Source organism: Myxocyprinus asiaticus, chromosome 24 (genome assembly GCF_019703515.2).
Source record: "Myxocyprinus asiaticus isolate MX2 ecotype Aquarium Trade chromosome 24, UBuf_Myxa_2, whole genome shotgun sequence".
NCBI classification, from domain to species: Eukaryota; Metazoa; Chordata; class Actinopteri; order Cypriniformes; family Catostomidae; genus Myxocyprinus; species Myxocyprinus asiaticus.
In genome coordinates this window covers 17,115,500-17,138,349 of record NC_059367.1, presented here as the reverse complement: position 1 = coordinate 17,138,349, position 22,850 = coordinate 17,115,500, and the positions used below count along the sequence as shown (strand labels likewise).

The 22,850-nt window shown below is 37.9% G+C and overlaps 1 protein-coding gene across 1 annotated transcript in view; it reads right to left on the bottom strand.

Annotated features, from left to right (window-relative positions):
• Window positions 1-22,197, bottom strand: part of LOC127414860 (adherens junction-associated protein 1-like) — an 83,147-nt gene extending 60,950 nt beyond the window's left edge. The window contains exon 1 of the mRNA XM_051653213.1: window positions 21,430-22,197. Within this exon, the coding sequence (XP_051509173.1) occupies window positions 21,430-21,458 (29 nt within the window). The 5' untranslated portion in view covers window positions 21,459-22,197. The remainder of the gene's footprint in view (window positions 1-21,429) is intronic.
• Window positions 22,198-22,850: the final 653 nt, after the last annotated feature.

Sequence of the window (22,850 nt, the reverse complement as noted above, 5' to 3'; positions counted from 1 at the left end):
TGAATAAGTCCGTGTCCATAGCTGGATGTTAGCTAATTGGAGAGCGAAATGGACTCGACGTCAGACAGTGCTATAGAATGATGTTGCCATGTTAGCACACTGAAACAGCAATATGATAGATTGTGAGCAAACTTTTAAAGCATTGGCTTACATGTGATTGGCTAGGAGTTACCTAGCTAATGGTGCTATGATGTACAGCTGCTAGTCTTCCCACTAGAACTACGCTGCGCTTATATTCCTTTAACATTAGTTCATGTATTAGGTATCATGAATAAACAATATATTTTTACAGCATTTATTAATCATAATGTTAGTTAATAAAAATATAATTTTTCGTTGTTAGTTTATGTTAGTTCATAGTGCATTAATTGTGTATTAACTAATACAACTTTTCATTTTAAAAATGTATTAGGATATGTTGTAACTAACATTAAGTTCATTAGTTCATGTTAACTACAATAATACTGTTAAATAATGTTAACAAATGGAACCTTTTTGTAAAGTGTTACCATAATTTTACTGTGTGGGGCATAAACATATTACTGCAGCATATAACTTGCAAAAGTGTGGGCAAAGGGCACTTTAAGAAAAAAAACAGTATCGGTATCGGCCGATCTTAGTGTTAAAAAAATCAGAGATCATATCGGCCTCAAATTTCCTGATTGGTGCACCACTAAAAAGAACTATTGATTGAGGTCATTTAAAAAACAGCAGCCTTGTTATCCATTATGTGGTGTACCTTGTAGGGGAATTTTGATAAGCTCCATAGCTTGTGGCTCAAGAGAGTGTGAGTGAGGAGAGTGGATTGGGAAGCCCTGGAATGATGAGATACTGCACTCTGTACTGACTGAGATATTACATACACAGCAACACATACACATACAGGTGCTGGTCATATAATTAGAATATCATCAAAAAGTTGATTTCACTAATTCCATTCAAAAAGTGAAACTTGTATATTATATTCATTCATTACACACAGACTGATATATTTCAAATGTTTATTTCTTTTAATTTTGATGATTATAACGGACAACTAAGGAAAATCCCAAATTCAGTATCTCAGAAAATTAGAATATTACTTAAGACCAATACAAAGGATTTTTAGAAATCTTGGCCAACTGAAAAGTATGAACATGAAAAGTATGAGCATGTACAGCACTCAATACTTAGTTGGGGCTCCTTTTGCCTGAATTACTGCAGCAATGCGGCGTGGCATGGAGTCGATCAGTCTGTGGCACTGCTCAGGTGTTATGAGAGCCCAGGTTGCTCTGATAGTGGCCTTCAGCTCTTCTGCATTGTTGGGTCTGGCATATCGCATCTTCCTCTTCACAATACCCCATAGATTTTCTATGGGGTTAAGGTCAGGCGAGTTTGCTGGCCAATTAAGAACAGGGATACCATGGTCCTTAAACCAGATACTGGTTGCTTTGGCACTGTGTGCAGGTGCTAAGTCCTGTTGGAAAATGAAATCTGCATCTCCATAAAGTTGGTCAGCAGCAGGAAGCATGAAGTGCTCTACAACTTCCTGGTATACGGCTGCGTTGACCTTGGACCTCAGAAAACACAGTGGACCAACACCAGCAGATGACATGGCACCCCAAACCATCACTGACTGTGGAAACTTTACACTGGACCTCAAGCAATGTGGATTGTGTGCCTCTCCTCTCTTCCTCCAGACTCTGGGACCCTGATTTCCAAAGGAAATGCTAAATTTACTTTCATCAGAGAACATAACTTTGGACCACTCAGCAGCAGTCCAGTCCTTTTTGTCTTTAGCCCAGGCGAGACGCTGAAACCCATGTCTTGCATACGTCTGTGCGTAGTGGTTCTTGAAGCACTGACTCCAGCTGCAGTCCACTCTTTGTGAATCTTCCTCACATTTTTGAATGGGTTTTGTTTCACAATCCTCTCCAGGGTGCGGTTATCCCTATTGCTTGTACACTTTTTTTCTACCACATCTTTTCCTTCCCTTCGCCTCTCTATTAATGTGCTTGGACACAGAGCTCTGTGAACAGCCAGCCTCTTTTGCAATGACCTTTTGTGTCTTGCCCTCCTTGTGCAACGTGTCAATGGTCGTCTTTTGGACAACTGTCAAGTCAGCAGTCTTCCCCATGATTGTGTAGCATACAGAACTAGACTGAGAGACCATTTAAAGGCCTTTGCAGGTGTTTTGAATTAATTAGCTGATTAGAGTGTGGCACCAGGTGTCTTCAATATTGAACCTTTTCACAATATTCTAATTTTCTGAGATACTGAATTTGGGATTTTCCTTAGTTGTCAGTTATAATCATCAAAATTAAAAGAAATAAACATTTGAAATATATCAGTCTGTGTGTAATGAATGAATATAATATACAAGTTTCACTTTTTGAATGGAATTAGTGAAATAAATCAACTTTTTGATGATATTCTAATTATATGACCAGCACCTGTATATGCATACAGGAATATATATATATATATATACACTCACACACACACACACACACACACACTTCCTGTCCATTCAGCCTGTCTTTCCTGAGTTCTGTACTGAATATCTCCCAGAGCAAGTCTCCATGCTGCTTTAAATAGGACTCAGCAGATACAAGAGACCTTTCATTTGCATTGTGTTGGAAGATGCTCATGAATAGCTCCATCAGGGTTCTTTTGCTCTCCCTCTTTTTCTCTCTTATTCTCTCCCTCTCTCTATCCCTCGAGAATCTTTTGCTCCAGGGGCAAATCTTCATGATCAAACATGCCTATTCATCTGACTGGATGGAACAGCCTAAATGCAAAGACAGAAAGATAGAAAGAAAAAGAAAAAGAAAACATCAGCAACTCTGCTCTTTACTGTATCTGACAGTAAAATGTGCTTTATCTAACAGCAGCTCCTTTCTTTGGTCAGATGGAAAACAGACAGATAACTGATGACCTACAATGCATTTGCCTCATCCCTCTCTTCTCTCACTCTTACTGTGGTTAGTACAACACAGAATGAGACTTTAAGTTTGTGTTTGGCATTTTCCCTCTCTGGGACAGTGAAAAGGATGGATTTTTAGTGCCTGACAAGAGTGATACTGACAATCACATCTCCTAAGCAATTGAATGAGAAAAGATGTATAGTCAGGGGTGTAGGAATGATCTGAAAAATGGTGTGGAACACATTACAAACCTTACGTCACCAACAAAAGTGTTAGTTTACACAAAAATGAAAAATCTGTCACCATTTACTCATCCTCATGTCATTCCAAACTCATATGACTTTCTTTCAATGGAAAACAAAAGGAAATATGTTAGGAAAAATATTAGGGACTTTACTTATATATAGGGTAAACTTATGGGACTTGTAGACATATGGAAAAATATACAATGACAGTAAATGGTGATTGAGGATACCATCTGCCTAACATCTTTTGTGTTCCACTGTAGAAAAACATAATAATATGGGTTTGGAATGAGGGTGAATAAATGATAATAGAATTTTATTTTTGGGGGGCAAATTATCCCTTTAACAGCTTGGCTCATGAATAATAAATAGGTGACATAACATTTCCAAAAAAAGTGGAATTTGCATGCTTGTGTAGCTGGTGGTTAAGCTAGTTCAAAAGCCTCGTAGGGACATACAAGCATTCCATGCCGGGGACCAGCAACCAAAACACAACATATGCTGGTGACCGGCATTGCAGGTCTTTTCAACAAGGAATCATAAAATAAATGCTGTTACTGTGGCAACAAAACAATCCACACGTCCTCACTTACCCCAGATCACTGTGTACCTGTCTATAATTCTGGTCCTGAAACCAAAGGCTCTATCTGCTCTATTAATAATCTATGCTTTCTGCTTGGCTGCACACTGAGGTCGTCTCATGCATGCAGGCACAGGGGCATTAGAAGCAAGACAGGGAATGTGCTGTCTCACCTGCACAGGGCTTCAACTGTAAGTGCCTTTTGGACAGTGGCAAAACAGCAGACAGTGATGGAGCAAGATGGATAAAGTTTAAACAAAAAAGAAACAAACACCCATGCCAGTTTAACCAGTTTAGGAATAGAAAAAAATCTGAATAAAAGAAAAAGACAAGAACCTATTTTACAAAAGTGAGTAATCACCATGGCAACTGCATTTATAGTCTTTGTTGTAACATTTTCTGTTTCTTTGTCTTCTACTTTACTAAAGAAACAAGGGCTGCACAATTAATCTAAAAAGTAGTCGATATTACAGTTACGGTTGTCTCAATTAACAAATTGTGAAAATTGTTGATTACAGCAATCCATTAAGGTCTACTCCACTGATATATACAGGTGCTGGTCATATAATTAGAATATCATCAAAAAGTTGATTTATTTCACTAATTCCATTCAAAAAGTGAAACTTGTATATTATATTCATTCATTACACACAGACTGATATATTTCAAATGTTTATTTCTTTTAATTTTGATGATTATAACTGACAACTAAGGAAAATCCCAAATTCAGTATCTCAGAAAATTAGAATATTGTGAAAAGGTTCAATATTGAAGACACCTGGTGCCACACTCTAATCAGCTAATTAACTCAAAACACCTGCAAAGGCCTTTAAATGGTCTCTCAGTCTAGTTCTGTATGCTACACAATCATGGGGAAGACTGCTGACTTGACAGTTGTCCAAAAGATGACCATTGACACGTTGCACAAGGAGGGCAAGACACAAAAGGTCATTGCAAAAGAGGCTGGCTGTTCACAGAGCTCTGTGTCCAAGCACATTAATAGAGAGGCGAAGGGAAGGAAAAGATGTGGTAGAAAAAAGTGTACAAGCAATAGTGATAGAGAGGATTGTGAAACAAAACCCATTCAAAAATGTGGGGAAGAACCACTACGCACAGACGTATGCAAGACATGGGTTTCAGCTGTCGCATTCCTTGTGTCAAGCCACTCTTGAACAACAGACAGTGTCAGAAGCGTCTCGCCTGGGCTAAAGACAAAAAGGACTGGACTGCTGCTGAGTGGTCCAAAGTTATGTTCTCTGATGAAAGTAAATTTTGCATTTCCTTTGGAAATCAGGGTCCCAGAGTCTGGAGGAAGAGGGGAGAGGCACACAATCCACGTTGCTTGAGGTCCAGTGTAAAGTTTCCACAGTCAGTGATGGTTTGGGGTGCCATGTCATCTGCTGGTGTTGGTCCACTGTGTTTTCTGAGGTCCAAGGTCAACGCAGCCGTATACCAGGAAGTTTTAGAGCACTTCATGCTTCCTGCTGCTGACCAACTTTATGGAGATGCAGATTTCATTTTCCAACAGGACTTGGCACCTGCACACAGTGCCAAAGCAACCAGTATCTGGTTTAAGGACCATGGTATCCCTGTTCTTAATTGGCCAGCAAACTCGCCTGACCTTAACCCCATAGAAAATCTATGGGGTATTGTGAAGAGGAAGATGCGATATGCCAGACCCAACAATGCAGAAGAGCTGAAGGCCACTATCAGAGCAACCTGGGCTCTCATAACACCCGAGCAGTGCCACAGACTGATCGACTCCATGCCACGCCGCATTGCTGCAGTAATTCAGGCAAAAGGATCCCCAACTAAGTATTGAGTGCTGTACATGCTCATACTTTTCATGTTCATACTTTTCAGTTGGCCAAGATTTCTAAAAATCCTTTGTATTGGTCTTAAGTAATATTCTAATTTTCTGAGATACTGAATTTGGGATTTTCCTTAGTTGTCAGTTATAATCATCAAAATTAAAAGAAATAAACATTTGAAATATATCAGTCTGTGTGTAATGAATGAATATAATATACAAGTTTCACTTTTTGAATGGAATTAGTGAAATAAATCAACTTTTTGATGATATTCTAATTATATGACCAGTACCTGTATATATATATATATATGCTTGAAACTGATTTTTTTTTTTGGCAGTTTCAAGCATTGTATAGCATACATTCCTCAAAACAATGATTGACTGATGAGTTTCTAGAGAAAGCTGTTTCTTTTTTGCCATTTTTGACCTAATATTGACCGTAAGACATGTCAGTATATTGCATACTGTGGCAACTCAAAAACAAACACAAAGACAATGTTAAGCTTCATTTAACAAACCAAATAGCTTTCAACTGTGTTTGATACAATGGCAAGTGATTTTCTAGTACCAAATTTGCAATTTAGCATGATTACTCAAGGATAAGGTGTTGGAAATGGGGCCTGTCTAGATTTGATCAAAAATGACTTTTTTCAAATAGTGATGGTGTTTTTACATCAGTAATGTCCTGACTATACTTTGTGATCAGTTGAATGCCACATTGGTGAATTAAAGTACCAATTTCCTTCCGAAACAGCAAAATCTGTACATTATTCCAAACTTTTGGAATATTAGCCAGTGTATATTCATTTTATTTATTAAATTTTACTTATTATTAATTTTATTTGTATATTGTTTCTTGCTCTTACTATGCATTATTATTTCTGTTTAATCTTATGTTGTGTGCTGTATTGTCTTTACAATTTAGAGATAAAGAGTTGTCTCCATTTCAAGCTCTTCAGCATCACAGGATGATGTTGTGAAGCAGTAATTTTCCATTGTCTTTGCCAGTGTTGGGTGTAATTGGATTACAAAATAATTAGTTACTGTAATCTAATTACTTTTAGGCAAAAAGTAGTGAAACACATGACATTTTAAATTCTTGTAATCAGATTACAGTTACTGACTTTCAATAAAAGTAATTACTTTTAAGTAGATTACTTGGGTTACAAATATTTCTAAAAAATATTATTCATGTGTAATACAATTAAAATGTGAATTAATTTGTTCATATGTACGTCTGTTTGTTTCTGTGACAGCTGAAGGGTTTGCGATAATGAATAAGGATAAAATAGACATTATTTTGAATTTGTTGAGCGGGACAAAAAAACAAAAAGGGGGGGGGGCTGTGTAGCTCAGCAAGTATTGACGCTGACTACTACCCCTGGAGTCATGAGTTCGAATCCAGGGTGTGCTGAGTGACTCCAGCCATGTCTCCTAAGCAATCAAATTGGCCCAGTTGCTTTTTCTAGGGAGGGTAGAGTCACATGGGGTAACCTCCTCGTGGTCGTGATTAGGGGTTCTTGCTCTCAATAGGGCGCATGGTAAATTGTGCGTGGATCACAGAGAATAGCATGAGACTCCCGTGCTGTGAGTCTCTACAGTGTCATGCACAATGAGCCATGTGATAAGATGTGCGGTTGACTGTCTCAGAAGCAGAGGCAACTGAGACTTGTCCTCCACCACCCGGATTGACCACGCCACCACGAGGACCTACTAAGTAGTGGGAATTGGGCATTCCAAATTGGGAGAAAAAGGGGATAAAAAAAAAAGGTTTGTGACAAGTGTTGTAGTAAATAACTTAAAAGTAAAGTAATTAGTAATCTGAATACTTTTTCAATGAAGTAATCAGTAAAGTAATCTTATTATAATTTTAGAAGTCGTCAGTAATTTGTAGTGGATTACTTTTTTAAGTAACTTACCCAACACTAGTCTTTGCTTGGTATAATAACACTATAAATGCTAATTAAAACTAAGATTATTAAATTAATCCTGCACATTTTTACCATTACTTCGTCTCTTGGCTTCTGCTATATTCCTTTGCTGCCTGTGCCTAGCTCTTGGGCTGGTAGAAGAGTTGACATAAGAAGCTGTTGATGTTGACTGGTTTTGGTTATCAGAAAAAACTCTGATATTTGGATATTTTCTGACAGAGAGAGAGGTCTAGCAGGAGACTGGATCTAACATTCATGGCATTGTGGGTCAGGATGGATGATTTAACATTCATTCAGCAGGATGGATCATGTAACATCCTATTAATCCATACTTACAATATCAAGGAAAAAATAATCAGCAATTATGATTTTTGTCATAATCATATAGCCCTAAGATAAACTATTTCTCTTGGTTCATGGTATCAAATGGTCAGGACTCAAGCAAGAGACTCAAACTCACAAATGCCACCCTAGAGAAAAAGAGAGAGAGAGATACCAGGAAAGAAGTATTCACAATAGATAAGAAAGATTGCCTTGTTCTTTTCGTTGCCTTAAATAAGAGTTTGTACCTTTAAGGCAGAGGCCCAGAATACAGTTGTGCTCAAAAGTTTGCATACCTTGGCAGAAATTGTGAAATTTTGGCATTGATTTGGAAAATATGACTGATCATGCAAAAAAACTGTATTTTATTTAAGGATAGTGATCATATGAAGCCATTTATTATCACATAGTTGTTTGGCTCCATTTTAAATCATAATGATAACAGAAATCACCCAAATGGCCTTGTTCAAAAGTTTACATACCCTTGAATGTTTGGCCTTGTTACAGACACACAAGGTGACACACACAGGTTTAAATGGCAATTAAAGGTTAATTTCCCACACCTGTGGCTTTTTAAATTGCAATTAGTGTCTGTGTATAAATAGTCAATGAGTTTGTTAGCTCTCACGTGGATGCACTGATCAGGCTAGGTACTGAGCCATGGGGAGCAGAAAAGAGCTGTCAAAAGACCTGCGTAACAAGGTAATGGAACTTTATAAAGATGGAAAAGGATATAAAAAGATATCCAAAGTCTTGAAAATACCAGACAGTAATGTTCAATCACTTATTAAGAAGTGGAAATTTCAGGGATCTCTTGATACCAAGCCAAGGTCAGGTAGACCAAGAAAGATTTCAGCCACAACTGCCAGCAGAATTATTCGGGTTACAAAGAAAAACCCACAGGTAACCTCAGGAGAAATACAGGCTGCTCTGGAAAAAGATGGTGTGGTTGTTTCAAGGAGCACAATACGACGATACTTGAACAAAAATGAGCTGCATGGTCGAGTTGCCAGAAAGAAGCCTTTTCTGTGCCAATGCCACAAAAAAGCCCGTTACAATATGCCTGACAACACCTTGACATGCCTCACAGCTTCTGGCACACTGTAATTTGGAGTGATGAGACCAAAATAGAGCTTTATGGTCAAAACCATAAGTGCTCTTTTTGGAGAGGGGTCAACAAGGCCTATAGTGAAAAGAATACCATCCCCTCTGTGAAGCATGGTGGTAGCTCACTGATGTTTTTTTTGGGGGCGGGGGGAGCTCTAAAGGCACGGGGAATCTTGTGAAAATTGATGGCAAGATGAATGCAGCATGTTATCAGAAAATACTGGCAGACAAATACTGGCCATCACAGTCTCCTGACCTTAATATATTCAAGCCACTCTGGAGAGATCTCAAACGTGCGGTTCATGCAAGACGACCAAAGACTTTGCATGACCTGGAGGCATTTTGCCAAGACGAATGGGCAGCTATACCACCTGCAAGAATTTGGGGCCTCATAGACAACTATTACAAAAGATTGCATGCTGTCATTGATGCTAAAGGGGGCAATACACAATATTAAGAACTAAGGGTATGCAGACATTTGAACGGGTCATTTCATTTTTTTTCTTTGTTGCCATATTTTGTTTTATGATTGTGCCATTCTGTTATAACCTACAGCTGAATATGAATCCCATAAGAAATAAAATAAATGTGTTTTGCCTGCTCACTCATGTTTTCTTTAAAAATGGTACATATATTACCAATTCTCCAAGGGTATGCAAACTTTTGAGCACAACAGTAATAATGGTTGAAGAGAGGTCAACACTGCTGCTCTTTCATGCCAGAAGGTCAGCTCTGTCTCAAATGTCTGAACAAAATGCCTGTCCTGAGGAGCACAAAGCAAATTATGAACAGGACTTTAAAGACTGGAGTTCATTTCTCTCCACCCTGCCTGTGTGCAAGCAAGCCATTATTCTACACAAGTCCTGCACCACACATAGGCTTTTCTGCATTAAAAACAAGGGACTAATTAAAGTGATAGTTAACCCAAAAATGAAAATTGTGTCACCACTGACATTGACACCCTCATTTTGGTTCAAACCCATATGACTTTCTTTATTCTGTGGAACGCAAAAGAAGATGTTGGGCAGAATGACATCCTTATTCACCATTCACTTCCATTGTATGGAAAAAAGATGTAATGAAAGTGAAAGGTGAGTGATTGTCAGTCCTAACATCTCCTTTTGTGTCCCAAAGAAAGTCATCTGTGGAACAACGTGATGGTGAGTAAATGATGACAGACTTTTCATTTTTGAGTGACTAACCCTTTAAACAATAGAGAGAATTAAGAAAAAAGGCTCTGTCTAAAGCCTAGGTAGCTACCTAAATAGACAATCGCCTTTTGAGTCAGCATCCTAACTGAAATTGAACCTGATAATAGACTGATTTGGAACACTCTACATAAAAAGGAAATCTGTGCAGTATACAAATATCGCTCCTCACACGAAGAGCAATGAAAATTCAGCTCACAATGGTTTTCAATAGTTTGATATTAGCATGTTGCTAAGCTAACAACGTGATACTCTAATATACTTAAAAATACATACCACAAAGCATATTTCCACATTTGGTTAAATTGAAAAAAAACTTTTGGCCAAAAGACGGTATCTTATAGCATAATTATTAGCCTTTACATATCAGGGTTGTTCCTAGGGGTGAACAATTAATCAAAATAAATTTGAAATCACTATATGGCCCAGTGTGATTATCAAACCGTGAGGGCTGCGATTTCGCAATAATTAAATAAAATAATGAATAGTCTAAACGTGCTGCCAGCTGTGTTGCGCTTATATGCACAGCTGTTTGGTCTGTAGTCTGCAGTGCTTTCGTGAATACAATTAAACAGGGTCAGAGTATTACATGTGTGTTTTCGGAACGTTTCTGTGCTCGATACACACAAATTCCATCTATCTGGTGCACTGAGTGACAGATGTGCTCTGAGTTTGGTTCGATGTGCTAACATGCGCTGAGCACATAATATTTAAACTGCTCCAGATTCACTTTAATTGAACATTTGCGTAATTTTACATATATTTGGCCACTACAATTTTCTATACTAATCTAAAATAACTCCATGACACAGCATTTATGTGGAAGGGAGATGAAAGCATTTCACTGCATTAAAAGGCTGTTGTCAACTCAACTACAAACAACAGAAACTTCAGTTCTTTCAGTTTTCCACCAAAATAAAGGCTTAAGGAGTTTTAACGGACTGCATTGTAATGCCACGAGCAAGTTTAGAAATTATTCAAGAAATAAATTACTACTGATTAATAATAATAATTATTATTATTACTACTATTATACAATAATAAACTATTTCTACAATAATTTCTTAACTTAAAATTATTATTATATTACAATAATATAATATTCAAGTTGACTGGGTTTCAAAAAATAATGATGAAAAGTGAGCTGACCCTTTCCCAAATTGGACATAAACATTTACACAGCGGACAGATGCAGTGTGATAATGATGTTTCTTTTTCTTCCTCTGTTTTTCATTGATTTATATATTTAGTTAGTTTGGTTCTTTTTAAGTGGACTCAAGTGTGAATACCTTTCTAGAACAGCATTTCTGGTCGGCAGTAGAGCATGGGCAAAACATGGTTTAATTTTGGATAAAAGCAATCACACATTTAAAAAACAATCTATATTCATCATATAGCAGTTCAAATCACAATTGCAGTATTTTTTCAAATAATTACAATTCTATTTTTTGTCCATGATGCCTTAAAATGTTAGGTAGGCAGCACATTAGATTTTGGAACAGAGTGAGAGAGAGGGAGAGAGCCCATACACAGTTCACACAAATATTGTATGCACAGAGCAGCCTCCAGATCTGTGAGATGAGATTACTGACCTCAGATATACAAACTGGCAAACAGTGACAGAAAAACCAATAAACATACAGGAAGATCAGTGTAGACGGAGGAGCTTGTGAGCTGATAAGATGATGAGTGTGTGTGTTGTGTGCGTGCGTGCATGTGTGTGTGTGTGTGTGTGTGTGTGTGTGTGTGTTATGTGCCCTTTTTCCACAATGTGATTCTGTGGTCAAAGCAATTTATGTCTCTGAGCAAAATCTCCATTCCAGAAAATTCATTAATACATAAATTACACACAGATGAGTGAGCATGCACATTGCACAACTCAAAGTAAAACAATATTCACTCTCATGTTGTTACAGAACTTCCTCAGAATTCTCTCTGACCGACTCTGACCTGCTTTGACTGTTAAAAAGATCTTAATCATCAGCAGTAGTCTAAAGCATATTTAAATGTATAGTTAACCCCAAAATGAAAACTGTCATTTACTCACCCATCATGTTGTTCCAAATTCCTATGACTTTCTTTCTTTTTTTTAAAAAGGTTTACTTTTATGAACTTTCATGTTTCAATGAACTATCCCTTTAATTTATGTGAAATTGTCAATAAATAATTGAAAAATTGAATAAAGAAGTTTGCTCAGTGCACATTAAATGCACTGTTGCAATTTTTAGCTAAGCCAAGCAGTTCTACATTTACTGTAGTAAAATAATTTTTGATCTCAGTAATAGACAAAAGTAAAACATTTAAGTTAATATCATTATTAAAATTAATGCTGTTTTTAAAAGTAATAAAGTCCCACTTGATGATTTAAAGCATTTAATTGCATAGCAGACCAGTGTTAGTCATCTGATGGATAAATGATTCATGTTTAGCATGCCACATTGCATAAAACTGACTTGCATTATAAAAACAGCAGGGACACTTACTGCATATCTTATATCATGAATTCAAGCAAGCATAGCATAAACATCCAGAACTTCAAAGAAATGAGGGATGTGCATGAGTAATTGACTAATTGAGTTCTTCACCACCTAGTTAACTATTAAAAATCACTACTCGAATATCGCAAATTGATTTTCCTTTGCAATTTGCTTTGCCTGCTGCAGGCAATGCTGAATTACTGTAATTTCCCTATGAATCTCTCACTAAATCTTGCAGTTACAATTCATTCCACTGGGGGGCACTGTGAATGTGTGTAGTCAAGGTGTTGTATAAGAGCAAGGAGCTTTGATGGCCTCATTGATGTGTGCTTTCAAGAAAAGCCAAATGTGGCAATATTGAAATATTCCGATTATTATTAAATTCTATTGGTATGCAGTTCTTGTTAGAGTCATACATACCAAAAGACGAGGATCTTCTTTTATGGTGGAAAGAAAATGAAAACGCTACGAGAAACTTGTTGAAGCTTTTCAGACCAGTATGTGCATGTTAAATTTCCGAACACAGACAGAGCACATTTCATAAAAAAACAACTTTCACCACTTGATAGCCTTTATGTTATCTAGGTGTATTGCCCTAATGCCGTCAGTACTGTTTCTATGTAAGCTCTTGGTGAGTGCAAATGTTTTGCTGTTATTTTTAAATCTTTTTAAAAAAAAATTGTTAAATTAATGCATATTGTTTGTTTAATTTTTTCCCCAAACGAAAAGCAAAGTTTGTTGAAGTTAGCTTATTTTGAAACTGTTTGTTTCTATAAATTTCACATTCATGTCATATGTGTCATTTTTAACTTGCATTTAAATTTATAAGTAATCGATTACTCTTTTTTTTTTTTTTTTTTTTTTTTTTTTTGAGGGTTAGAGTACTTGATTACAAAATTACTTGATAATACCCATCCCTAAAAGAAAGCAATACTGCATACAGGCCTGAAAGCTAAACCGAACCTTTGTCAAGGAAAGCACACATTTTTTTTGGAAGGACAGATAGGGCATGCTCTCTTCCTCTGTCTGGCAGTCTCACTGGAATGTGGTCAAAGTGGCTGAAGCACTTACCCACTCATGGCCAACAACTGTTCAGGAACAAAATGCTCTGATGGAGCTCTGTCAAGGATCACTGTCATCTAATTTTCCTAGAGAGGAAAATCTGTTTTTCCCAAGTGACGATGTTACAATCTTCCTCACATTAAAGTCTTCACTAGAAAATTATTTAGTTAACCAAGCAAAAAGCCAGTTTGATGGAAACATATTTCAACTCCCTATCAATTATAGTGCACCCATAATTTAACTCCCCATTTCAGGCCTTGGGAGGTCTGAAATCTCCACAAAGCTGAATTTTGGCAATCACTGTCTGGTTTCAAGGTCAAAACAGTGGAGGAGCGCTGAAAGTTTAAAAAAGGGCCTGCCCGTGGCATAGGCGACATAGGCGGTTGCCTAAGGTGCAAAATGACAGAGAGGCGCAGCACGAGAGTGTTTTTCTTTTTTTTTGGGGGGGGGGGGGGTCGGAAGCGCCCCCTCTCGTGACAACTGTGCACCCCTCTACCCATATATTGAGTACTAGCACTATGCGATTATATTATAATCAGATTATTATCATATGTGGACAAAATGAGTGAAAAAATAACCAAAATATCAGGTGCACAAGGCAGGAAGCGGCACAAAGAAGAGGAGCAGAAAAAAGAGCAATATAAAGGTAAGAATCACAAGTTAACGACTTTTCATGTCAGCCATTGATGTTTATTTACTACTTTGAAATAGCTTATTTAGAACCTCTTAACTGGCTGTGAGCCATTTTTGCTTGTTTTATTTAAGTTTAGTGCAAGTTAAGTGCAGTGTATTTTCTTTAAAATAAACTTAAGCTTCTATAATGTTGTTTTAATTTGAGTTATATTGCTGCTTGCTTTCACTTCACCAAAAAACTCCTAAGTGTCTTCTTTTAAAGAGACCATGATTAGGACTGTAGTCTAAAGCATTCATGCTAAGCACCCTCAAACGAACCTTAGAGCACCCTCAATTGCAGACCAGGGCAAGCTACTGCCCACGGGTTGATTTATCATGAACGTATTTTATTGGATCTGACTTTGGACCTATCGCGCATCCACAAGCTTTTAATATGCTCAGGGCTGCCAGATAATAGACGCAACACCCCAATCAGAGATTTATACATGCACAAATAGGAAATATTTTGCCAAATGTCATACTTAATTTATGCAATCTGGCCACCATGTATGAGAGTGTGTGCTTTCACTATCCTCTTCGAAAAAATAAAAATAAAATACTTAGCGCTCAATAGTGCAATATTATGCCAAAAGAAATGTGTGATGCAGCCACTCCGTGCCCATTTATGAGGCTGCATGTGCTGTTTGGTGCAAAGTCTGCAAGCAAACCTTTTCAGTGATGAAGTTTATTAAAATCCCAATAGATCTTCGCATCATTTGCACACGGAGGGGACACGCGAGCAAAACCAAGTGAGAGAGGAATGTGTTTATTCTTTGTGTTATTTGTAAAATGCTGAAATCTCTCACACCTGTATGCGAATGTTACTCTGGCAGTAATCATTTATCAGTGTCATGCAGCCTGTTTTATTCAGTTGTGTGCTGAATGGGGTGCCAAACAAACCATTGACAAGATGCACATCATGACCCATAAGCGTGTAAACAGGTTGATAATGTTTTCAGAATAAAACAACTTTGTGGCAAACATTAAAATAAGCTTTTAGAATCTATAATTTCAGAATATTTTATTTTAATATTAAACCAGACTCCCGATGTAGAGTGTTAAATTGAATACTAAATTACCACTGCATTGAAGTATGGTCAAAAAAAATAAAAAATTAATACTTTTATTTAGCCTTTATTTAGTTTTACTAACACATTATAGAAAAGTAGCAGCAAAACTTCAAGCAATCGCAGAATGGTCCCATCAGTATACACTTCAGAAAAGTGTGCATCATTCGTTGAGTGCATGAGTGCACTACTACTTCTGGGCTTAAAAGATACAACTATGCAGAACATTTTATCTTCTCTCTTCCAGGATCTACTTAACAGCTGATGTGGCCCCTGTACCAAAACAATTGCACACCTCTGCTCAATTGAATATGTAAGATTAATACTGTAAATTGGCAAGCAGGTTTCCTTGAATCCCAGCAAATACCAAAAATCCCAGCATTTTGTGAACACATAAAATGCTGCATCAATGTATGTCCTACTCTGCAGGCGCAGAATTTTGCTGTCACTTTCAGCGACAGATCATGTGAAAAAAAAAAAAAATGGTGGTTTGGAGTTGGGGGCGCCAATGTAAAATCTCGCCTGGGGCGCCAATAGAGCCTGGGCCAGCCCTGGTTTAAAAAGAGCAAGATACATCACTACATTTAGAGCCTTTTAAAGATTCTGTGTATGGAATATCACTAACCACTGGATCAAAGCATATCAAACTGCTATTGACCCCAGAGCTGGCTATTTTTACCTCAAAAGTGTCCGTTAGATTACTCTGAATGTTCTTTGGAGTGCTAAACCTCTTGGGCAATCTCATCTATTTTCCCTCCATCACACTCCTCTAGTACTACTATCTGCCAAACGCATCCATTCTGTCATTACTGTTCATGTCCAATCAAATGTGATGTCAATCAAATCTCTATAGAGACATTGTAAGCTTCACGCAAGTTTTCTGAATGAATTTGGACTTGCTAATTCAGATCAAGTGTTAACCTATAGTTTCACTGTTTTAAGTAGATAGAAAAAAGTTATTATTTGAGGATGACTACTGTACATTTAATCATGTAAAAAAGTTTTAAAAAAATACAATACAAAGTTACAAAACTGAATAAAACAGTGAGGGAATGCTTTATATATATAATACTTTATTGCCTCTTTATTAGGGTAAAAATCTATTTAAGCAGTTTAAGAGAACTGTGGTAAGGCACTCATTTCTGTATTTGTTTTGAGGTTTGCAACACATTTTATCTATGCAACACTAGCATATTCAACATATTTTACTTATGCAACATCTTATCAAAAAATCAATGATCTCTTTTATTATGGCTCTTAATTTTTATCCATACCAAGACAGTGTGCATTGATCCCACCAGATTTACATCTGTTTGCGATGCGTTTAATCTACAATGATGGCTTTATTGGGATATCCATTCCCTCTAAGTGCAAAGTGGATGGCTATGCAAACAACTCTTTGCACACCAGCTGAGATGGACACCTAGGATTAACAAAGGCGCTGCAATTTTCATCCCTCCAGTTAGTTCCAATACCAACAAATGATAAATTGTACCAACATGATACAGTATAATGCATTCCCATACAAATTAATGCCTCTTCACGCTAAATAAACGATCACTGCTTGACCTCAATAAGTCACAGTGTATGTAAAACATCCACCGAGCTTCCAGAACTCTATGTGGCAGTTTATGTGTCCCTGGTGTCCGTATTGCTGTCACGAATAGTTAGCAATTACACTGTCCAATTAAATTTCCAAACTATCTGAGACTTGTAATTAGCATGTAAGCTAAAGTTCCCCTGTCTGCTTCCTCTGATGTGGCATAAGGGGGACTATGTTATTGTCTACTAAACATTATCATGATCCAAAAACATGAACCAGAACGGAACTTAAAACTGGGGTTCTGGGGACAAAGTTTTCCCGTACTCACTTGATTTGATGAAACTGAATGAAACTGAAACTCCACATGTGCAGCTTAAGTATCATTAATGCAAGAAAATTGCTGGTGCAAATGATTAATGGGTTAGTTGACAAATAATGAATTAATTTTAGTTTGTGTGCCATAACAGCTAGCTTCCTCCTCTGTTACTGCTTGATTTAGGAGAGCAGATTAGTGGATAATTGGGACATAATTTTATAGAAATAAATGTAATGATTTTCTTTCCTCCTGAGTGGAGGAATAATGGACTAATGCCACCAGCATCTCCCCCAGGACAGCTGTTTGGCGGCATCGTGAAATGTCATATTTCTACATTCTGTTTACTCCCATTAAATCTGAAATGCCAAGACAATGCTCAGATCAGATCCAGCAAATTGTACAGCAAACACCAAACAGCAACCTAATGATTTATCCCAATTTAAATCCTATAATTATGATGATTGGCAGATTGAAACCATTGAGCAGATTAAATCAGTTGAAACTGAGATCTCCTCTCAGACATCCAGTATATGGAAAATAAGAGGAACTGTGGGACTATGTGAGTGTGCCTTAATGATTTATTAGGCTTATTCATTGAATCTGAAGATATAAGGATCCTTTTAGGGTATAAACAAATTTTTCTAAGAAAAGAAATTAGTGAAGATTGGAATGTCTTCAATTCAAATGCAATTTTATGGTTTTGTCAAACAGCTGCTCTGGTGGAGATGTTGCTACGCCCATGAAGCCATTTACTCACACTGGAGGAAAACTATCATTAAAACATAATTTTCCTCAGCAGGGTAACAAGAGCCAGTCTAAAATGGTTTAAACTGTCTTTAAAGTAAACAGGGACTGCAGGCCATCCTTTCCTTAATGGACTATAACAGATTTTGTCCAACACTACAGTAGGTCAAGTTAGTACACTGAAGTCCCTCTTTTATACTGCAACAAAAATATGCACACACACACACACACACACAAACAGACTCTCTCTATCTCTGCCTAGCACAGATCATGCCTTGGAGGAGAGGCTGGATTACATCTGTACTGAGGATCGGCCCAATGAAAAGTTTACAGATAAAAGAGCCTCAACAGCCACAGGCAATTAAAGACCCATTAATAAATCACTGTGTCCATGGCCCAACTGTGTCTATGGCCCACAGGCTCAGTGAAACATGCACATACATATATGTAAAAGACAATGACCAGCCTCGTTCCTGAATGTGTACCTTCATTAGTTAGAAGTGTTTGCTTCCTCTCAGGGCAAACCAAGACATTCTGAATGCTTGAAGCAGTAAAGAATAGAAATCCTCAGAGTATATTTAACCTCATATAAAAGTGTTTACTGTTCATTTTCTAGATGTGTGTGAAAAAAGGAGAGGGAAAGAAACATGGCCTTAGAGGGCTAGTAGGCACTATTGGTCTTGTGCCATGATGGGTAAATATGAAGTTTTATAGAAGTGGTATTGATTGAACAAAAGGAACTACATGAATGGTGTGGGTGTTTGTGTGTTCATGTGTGTCTATACGGTTCAGGTGTGCCCTGTTACACAGGCCTTGCTGAAAGGTACAGGGCACTCTGCTGCCATGGTGACTCAACTAGGAATACTAAAACTGGCCATATGACACTCAAGAGTCTGCACATTAAATACTGCTGTACTTATAACTGTGACTTTGGGACAAATTCTGTCAAGATGCTATATAATATTTTGCTTGATTCCAATTAAGCCTTTGAAGAACTCTCCGAATGTGCAGATGCTAATGTCGGCAATTTCCCCTGTGAAAAGCATATGTTACATAACCAAAAAGTGTCAAGCTCTACTTTTTAAACACGGAGTACTCAAAATCTTAGAATTACTATTCCTGAGTTGAACTGAAGACAATTTCTAGAAACAAATACCCTTGGCCCTGAGAAAAAAGAAAAGAAAAGAAAAAAAAACCTCTAATGATTAAGACACTTCAGCTTTACTGACATTTGCACCATTAGCTTCTGTATAAAGAGTCATCTGTGGCCTATTGAACTCTTAAAGACTTTGTTACATAGCAATTTAAGTGTGGGTGGGTGCGATCGAACTGTCCTGCCATTATTTCAGACCATCAAGACTGTCAAAATGAAAGCAAGAGCACTCCTCGCACTAACCAGGCATTACTGTGTGCAAGGCAAGTTTACATCTGAAAAAAAGGTGGTATAAAAATGAAAAGTGTCATGCTATTACACGCTACAGTGTACATGGTAATGAGATAGTTGTGTGCTGCCATATAAGACATTGAAGGCTGTGCAGTGTGCACTTAGAGAATCTTGCCTGTCAGGGAGACAGGGCCGCTTCAAGCAGGAAGAATAAAATGTAAAAATATTATAAAATTGCAGCATTTTTATACAATTAAAAAAATAACATTTGCAGCACAGCTTGTGTCAAAGCAAAATGAGCTAATTTTTCCAGTGACAGACCCCGTAATGAACCAGCTGCTGTTCAGGTCAGTACACTGGCAGATATTCCCCACATTCCCATATCAGTGTTTACTCTATGAGCTCAGAAATGCTTCCAGGCCAATGAACTGGACACTGAGAAACATGCCCAGTCTGTTATATCAGGACCCATTTACTATGCCGTCTTGTGAGAACATTCAACCTGATTGTGGATATCCACATTCAAAGGTACACAGGAGAATGCAGGCTCTCAAGAGAGCTCTGAGAGGATGCATAACATTGATGTGATGATATTAAATAAGTTGATGGAGCAATAAGAGATGCTGCAAATGATCTTCATCAAGGCTGTTCTGCCTACTTGGAATAGTAAGGAATTTTCCAAACAGATAAAGGGAGATCCCCTGCTGTCTCATAACCTGATTCAACTTGCTGCTATAACGTATTAATAAACTCCACAAAAATATGGATATGCAATTCATTTAGTTTGTTTTCTGTTTCATAACAACAGACTGATTGATCCTTTTCACCAAAAATGTCATTTCATTTCTGTCTCAGATAGGAACATAACAAAACTTCAAGGATTTTGAGTAAGCGAAAATTAAGCAGGCTGTATCATGTTGCTTGCATCTTGGATGATCATTCTGCACTATGAAATGGCTCTATGACTATACAAATTATGCAAACAAATATGCACAATTTTAAAATATCACACCTTAATGGTTAGAACATGTAAAATTTGCATTTTATGGTATGTCACTCTGGTAAGAAAGCATCTGCTGAGAGCCTCACTTTTAATGCAAGATGTTTCAGCATCCTACATCAGACTGAAAAAGAACAGTGATATTGCTTTGGCTCATCATCATTCTCACTTTGAACCTGCTCTCCATGTTCTTGTCTCTAGAACAGCTGGTAAACAGATTTAATGGCAAGGACAGATGTCCAATTCTGCCTCTTAGAGAAAATGAACTTAGGTGAGAAATTGTATGTTGATTAGAGTGCTTGCAAACTTGCAAATCAAAGTAAAGAGTAGTCTACTTCAATGAAAACGTGCAATGTTTATGGTTCTTGCATGAAGTATTACCTACAGTTTAGACAGACACTTGAATGCACCTCGTGTTACTCTCTATGCAAAGTGTAGGCTATAGCCTAATAAAGGTTTGTTCCATGCGTGTGTTGGATTTAAACTGTGCATACATAACCCAGCTTGCTTTCCACTGGCAATTTGCACAAATTTGAACCCTGTTATCAAAATGACACTCTTCCGGTGCTGTCTTTTGATGTAGTTAATTACATGACATTAAATTCTTGTCCGCACAGAAATACGTTCCTTGCACGGTGTGCTGCACTGTGGTATGTCATGCTGTTTATAGTTTAGCGACCTATTTGCGAGCGTTAAGAAGTATATTCTCATTGCAGCACGGTTATTTGGCGACCCCTAGCGAGTGCTGTGTGGGAAAACACGCAACTTGATCCGTGATCGTGTTAATTACGAGTCTTCTCGTTATTCGCACAAAGCAGCATCACTTAAAATTTTCCGCAAGAATATCAACAACGTCAAGCTGTGAGCAAGATTTTAGTAAGAACTCACATTCAAAACAGCTCATAGTAGAGAAAACAGGATGACACGCATTAACTTGCCAAAAACTCTTCACATATCACAGGATTTTGTAAAGATGGGCGTCTAATAAATTCAGTCTCTCATAGCCGAGAGAAGTCAAACTCTTACATTCGGGAATTAAGAAAGGGATATTACCTGCGTGTGACACACCGTTTTAGCCACATTTTCCCCGACAACAATTCCGAATCAGTCTTCCTGGTATTCGTCCATTTATACGTTCCAACAAATGTCGACGCTCGAGCGTAATGATAACCTTAAGTTATACACCTTACTCCAGATGTTATTGATGCTAACATTCTAATGTTATATATCCCGAGAAACAGGAAGCTTGAAATAGCTCCAGGTCTATCCAGAGCACACCAGCAAGGATTGGGCAAATATATTCTCGAAAAACAAGGACCGTCTTGCCCCTTTAGTTGCTCGCTGTTTTCTTAAGTGGGCAAGGATGCGCTGAGCGACCCAGCGGTAGCGTGGGCAGCTGGACGGTTCAGTTGCTTCCCAACAGCCGCCTTCTGTGCATTCACAAGTTCATGAAAACCTCAAATTATACTCCACTGGAAAAGTCAAGAAGCTGTGGGAACAAGGTGGCAAGGTGACAGCGTTAACATCGCCCGTGCGCTGCGCTGTAGGTCACCGCGCACTTTCTCTGCATTGTTATCATATCGCGCGATGGCAAAAACAGGAGAAAACGCTGGATAAAATATCGGAATTTCCGTGGCGCACAAGCATGTTACAAGAGCCGTCACATTGGCCACAGAATCTCTTCGATAGTTCTCGGATCTTTGCAGAGCTCAAATAAATCTGTGACGCGAAAAGAAAACAAGAAGAGTCAGGGATGAAGCACCACTTCGGAGTTCACGGACGCACAGTTTCCATTGCATGATGAGTGAAGCGCGCGAAAGGAACGCTCGTCATTTGGAAAGATAGATAGTGTTATCACCCCTGCGCGCACTATCCTCCCTCTCTCCCTCTCTCTTACACACTATCTATCTCTCTCTCTCCTCTCCTCCTCCGTCTGACTAACAACCTGCCAGTCCTGCTTTAGCTGACAACCCCGTGACGTCATTTTAACGTAAAATATGTAACATTTAAGACATCCTTCCAACCCCTCTCCTCTCAGAGGAGTTCATCCGAACCCAATTCTATCCCTATCTCAACTGGGTGAGATAAATGAGTCTGCATCTTGGCTATCAAAGCTCAACCAGTGTACAGCACTTTCCACAAGGGGGGAGATCAGTTTCTCATACCAAGGTTAATACAGTGTCTGTGGGTTTACTGAACCAATACACTCATATCGAGCCTCAAAATTACATGAGAATATAATGCCACATTTTTCTTCCTTGTGAAACATAGAAACTCTTTGTTGTTGTTGTTGTTAAGATGATTGATCTGCTACATTAAATGACCAAATGAGACAGAGGGGGAAAAGTGATGTAGAGAGTGCATCACCATACATAAGATATAGGCTACAGTAATACTGAATTCCTCCTTATTTCACAAGATCAGCCCCACATTACTAGCTTTAACCGAATGAAAATGAATACAACTCTGTCAGG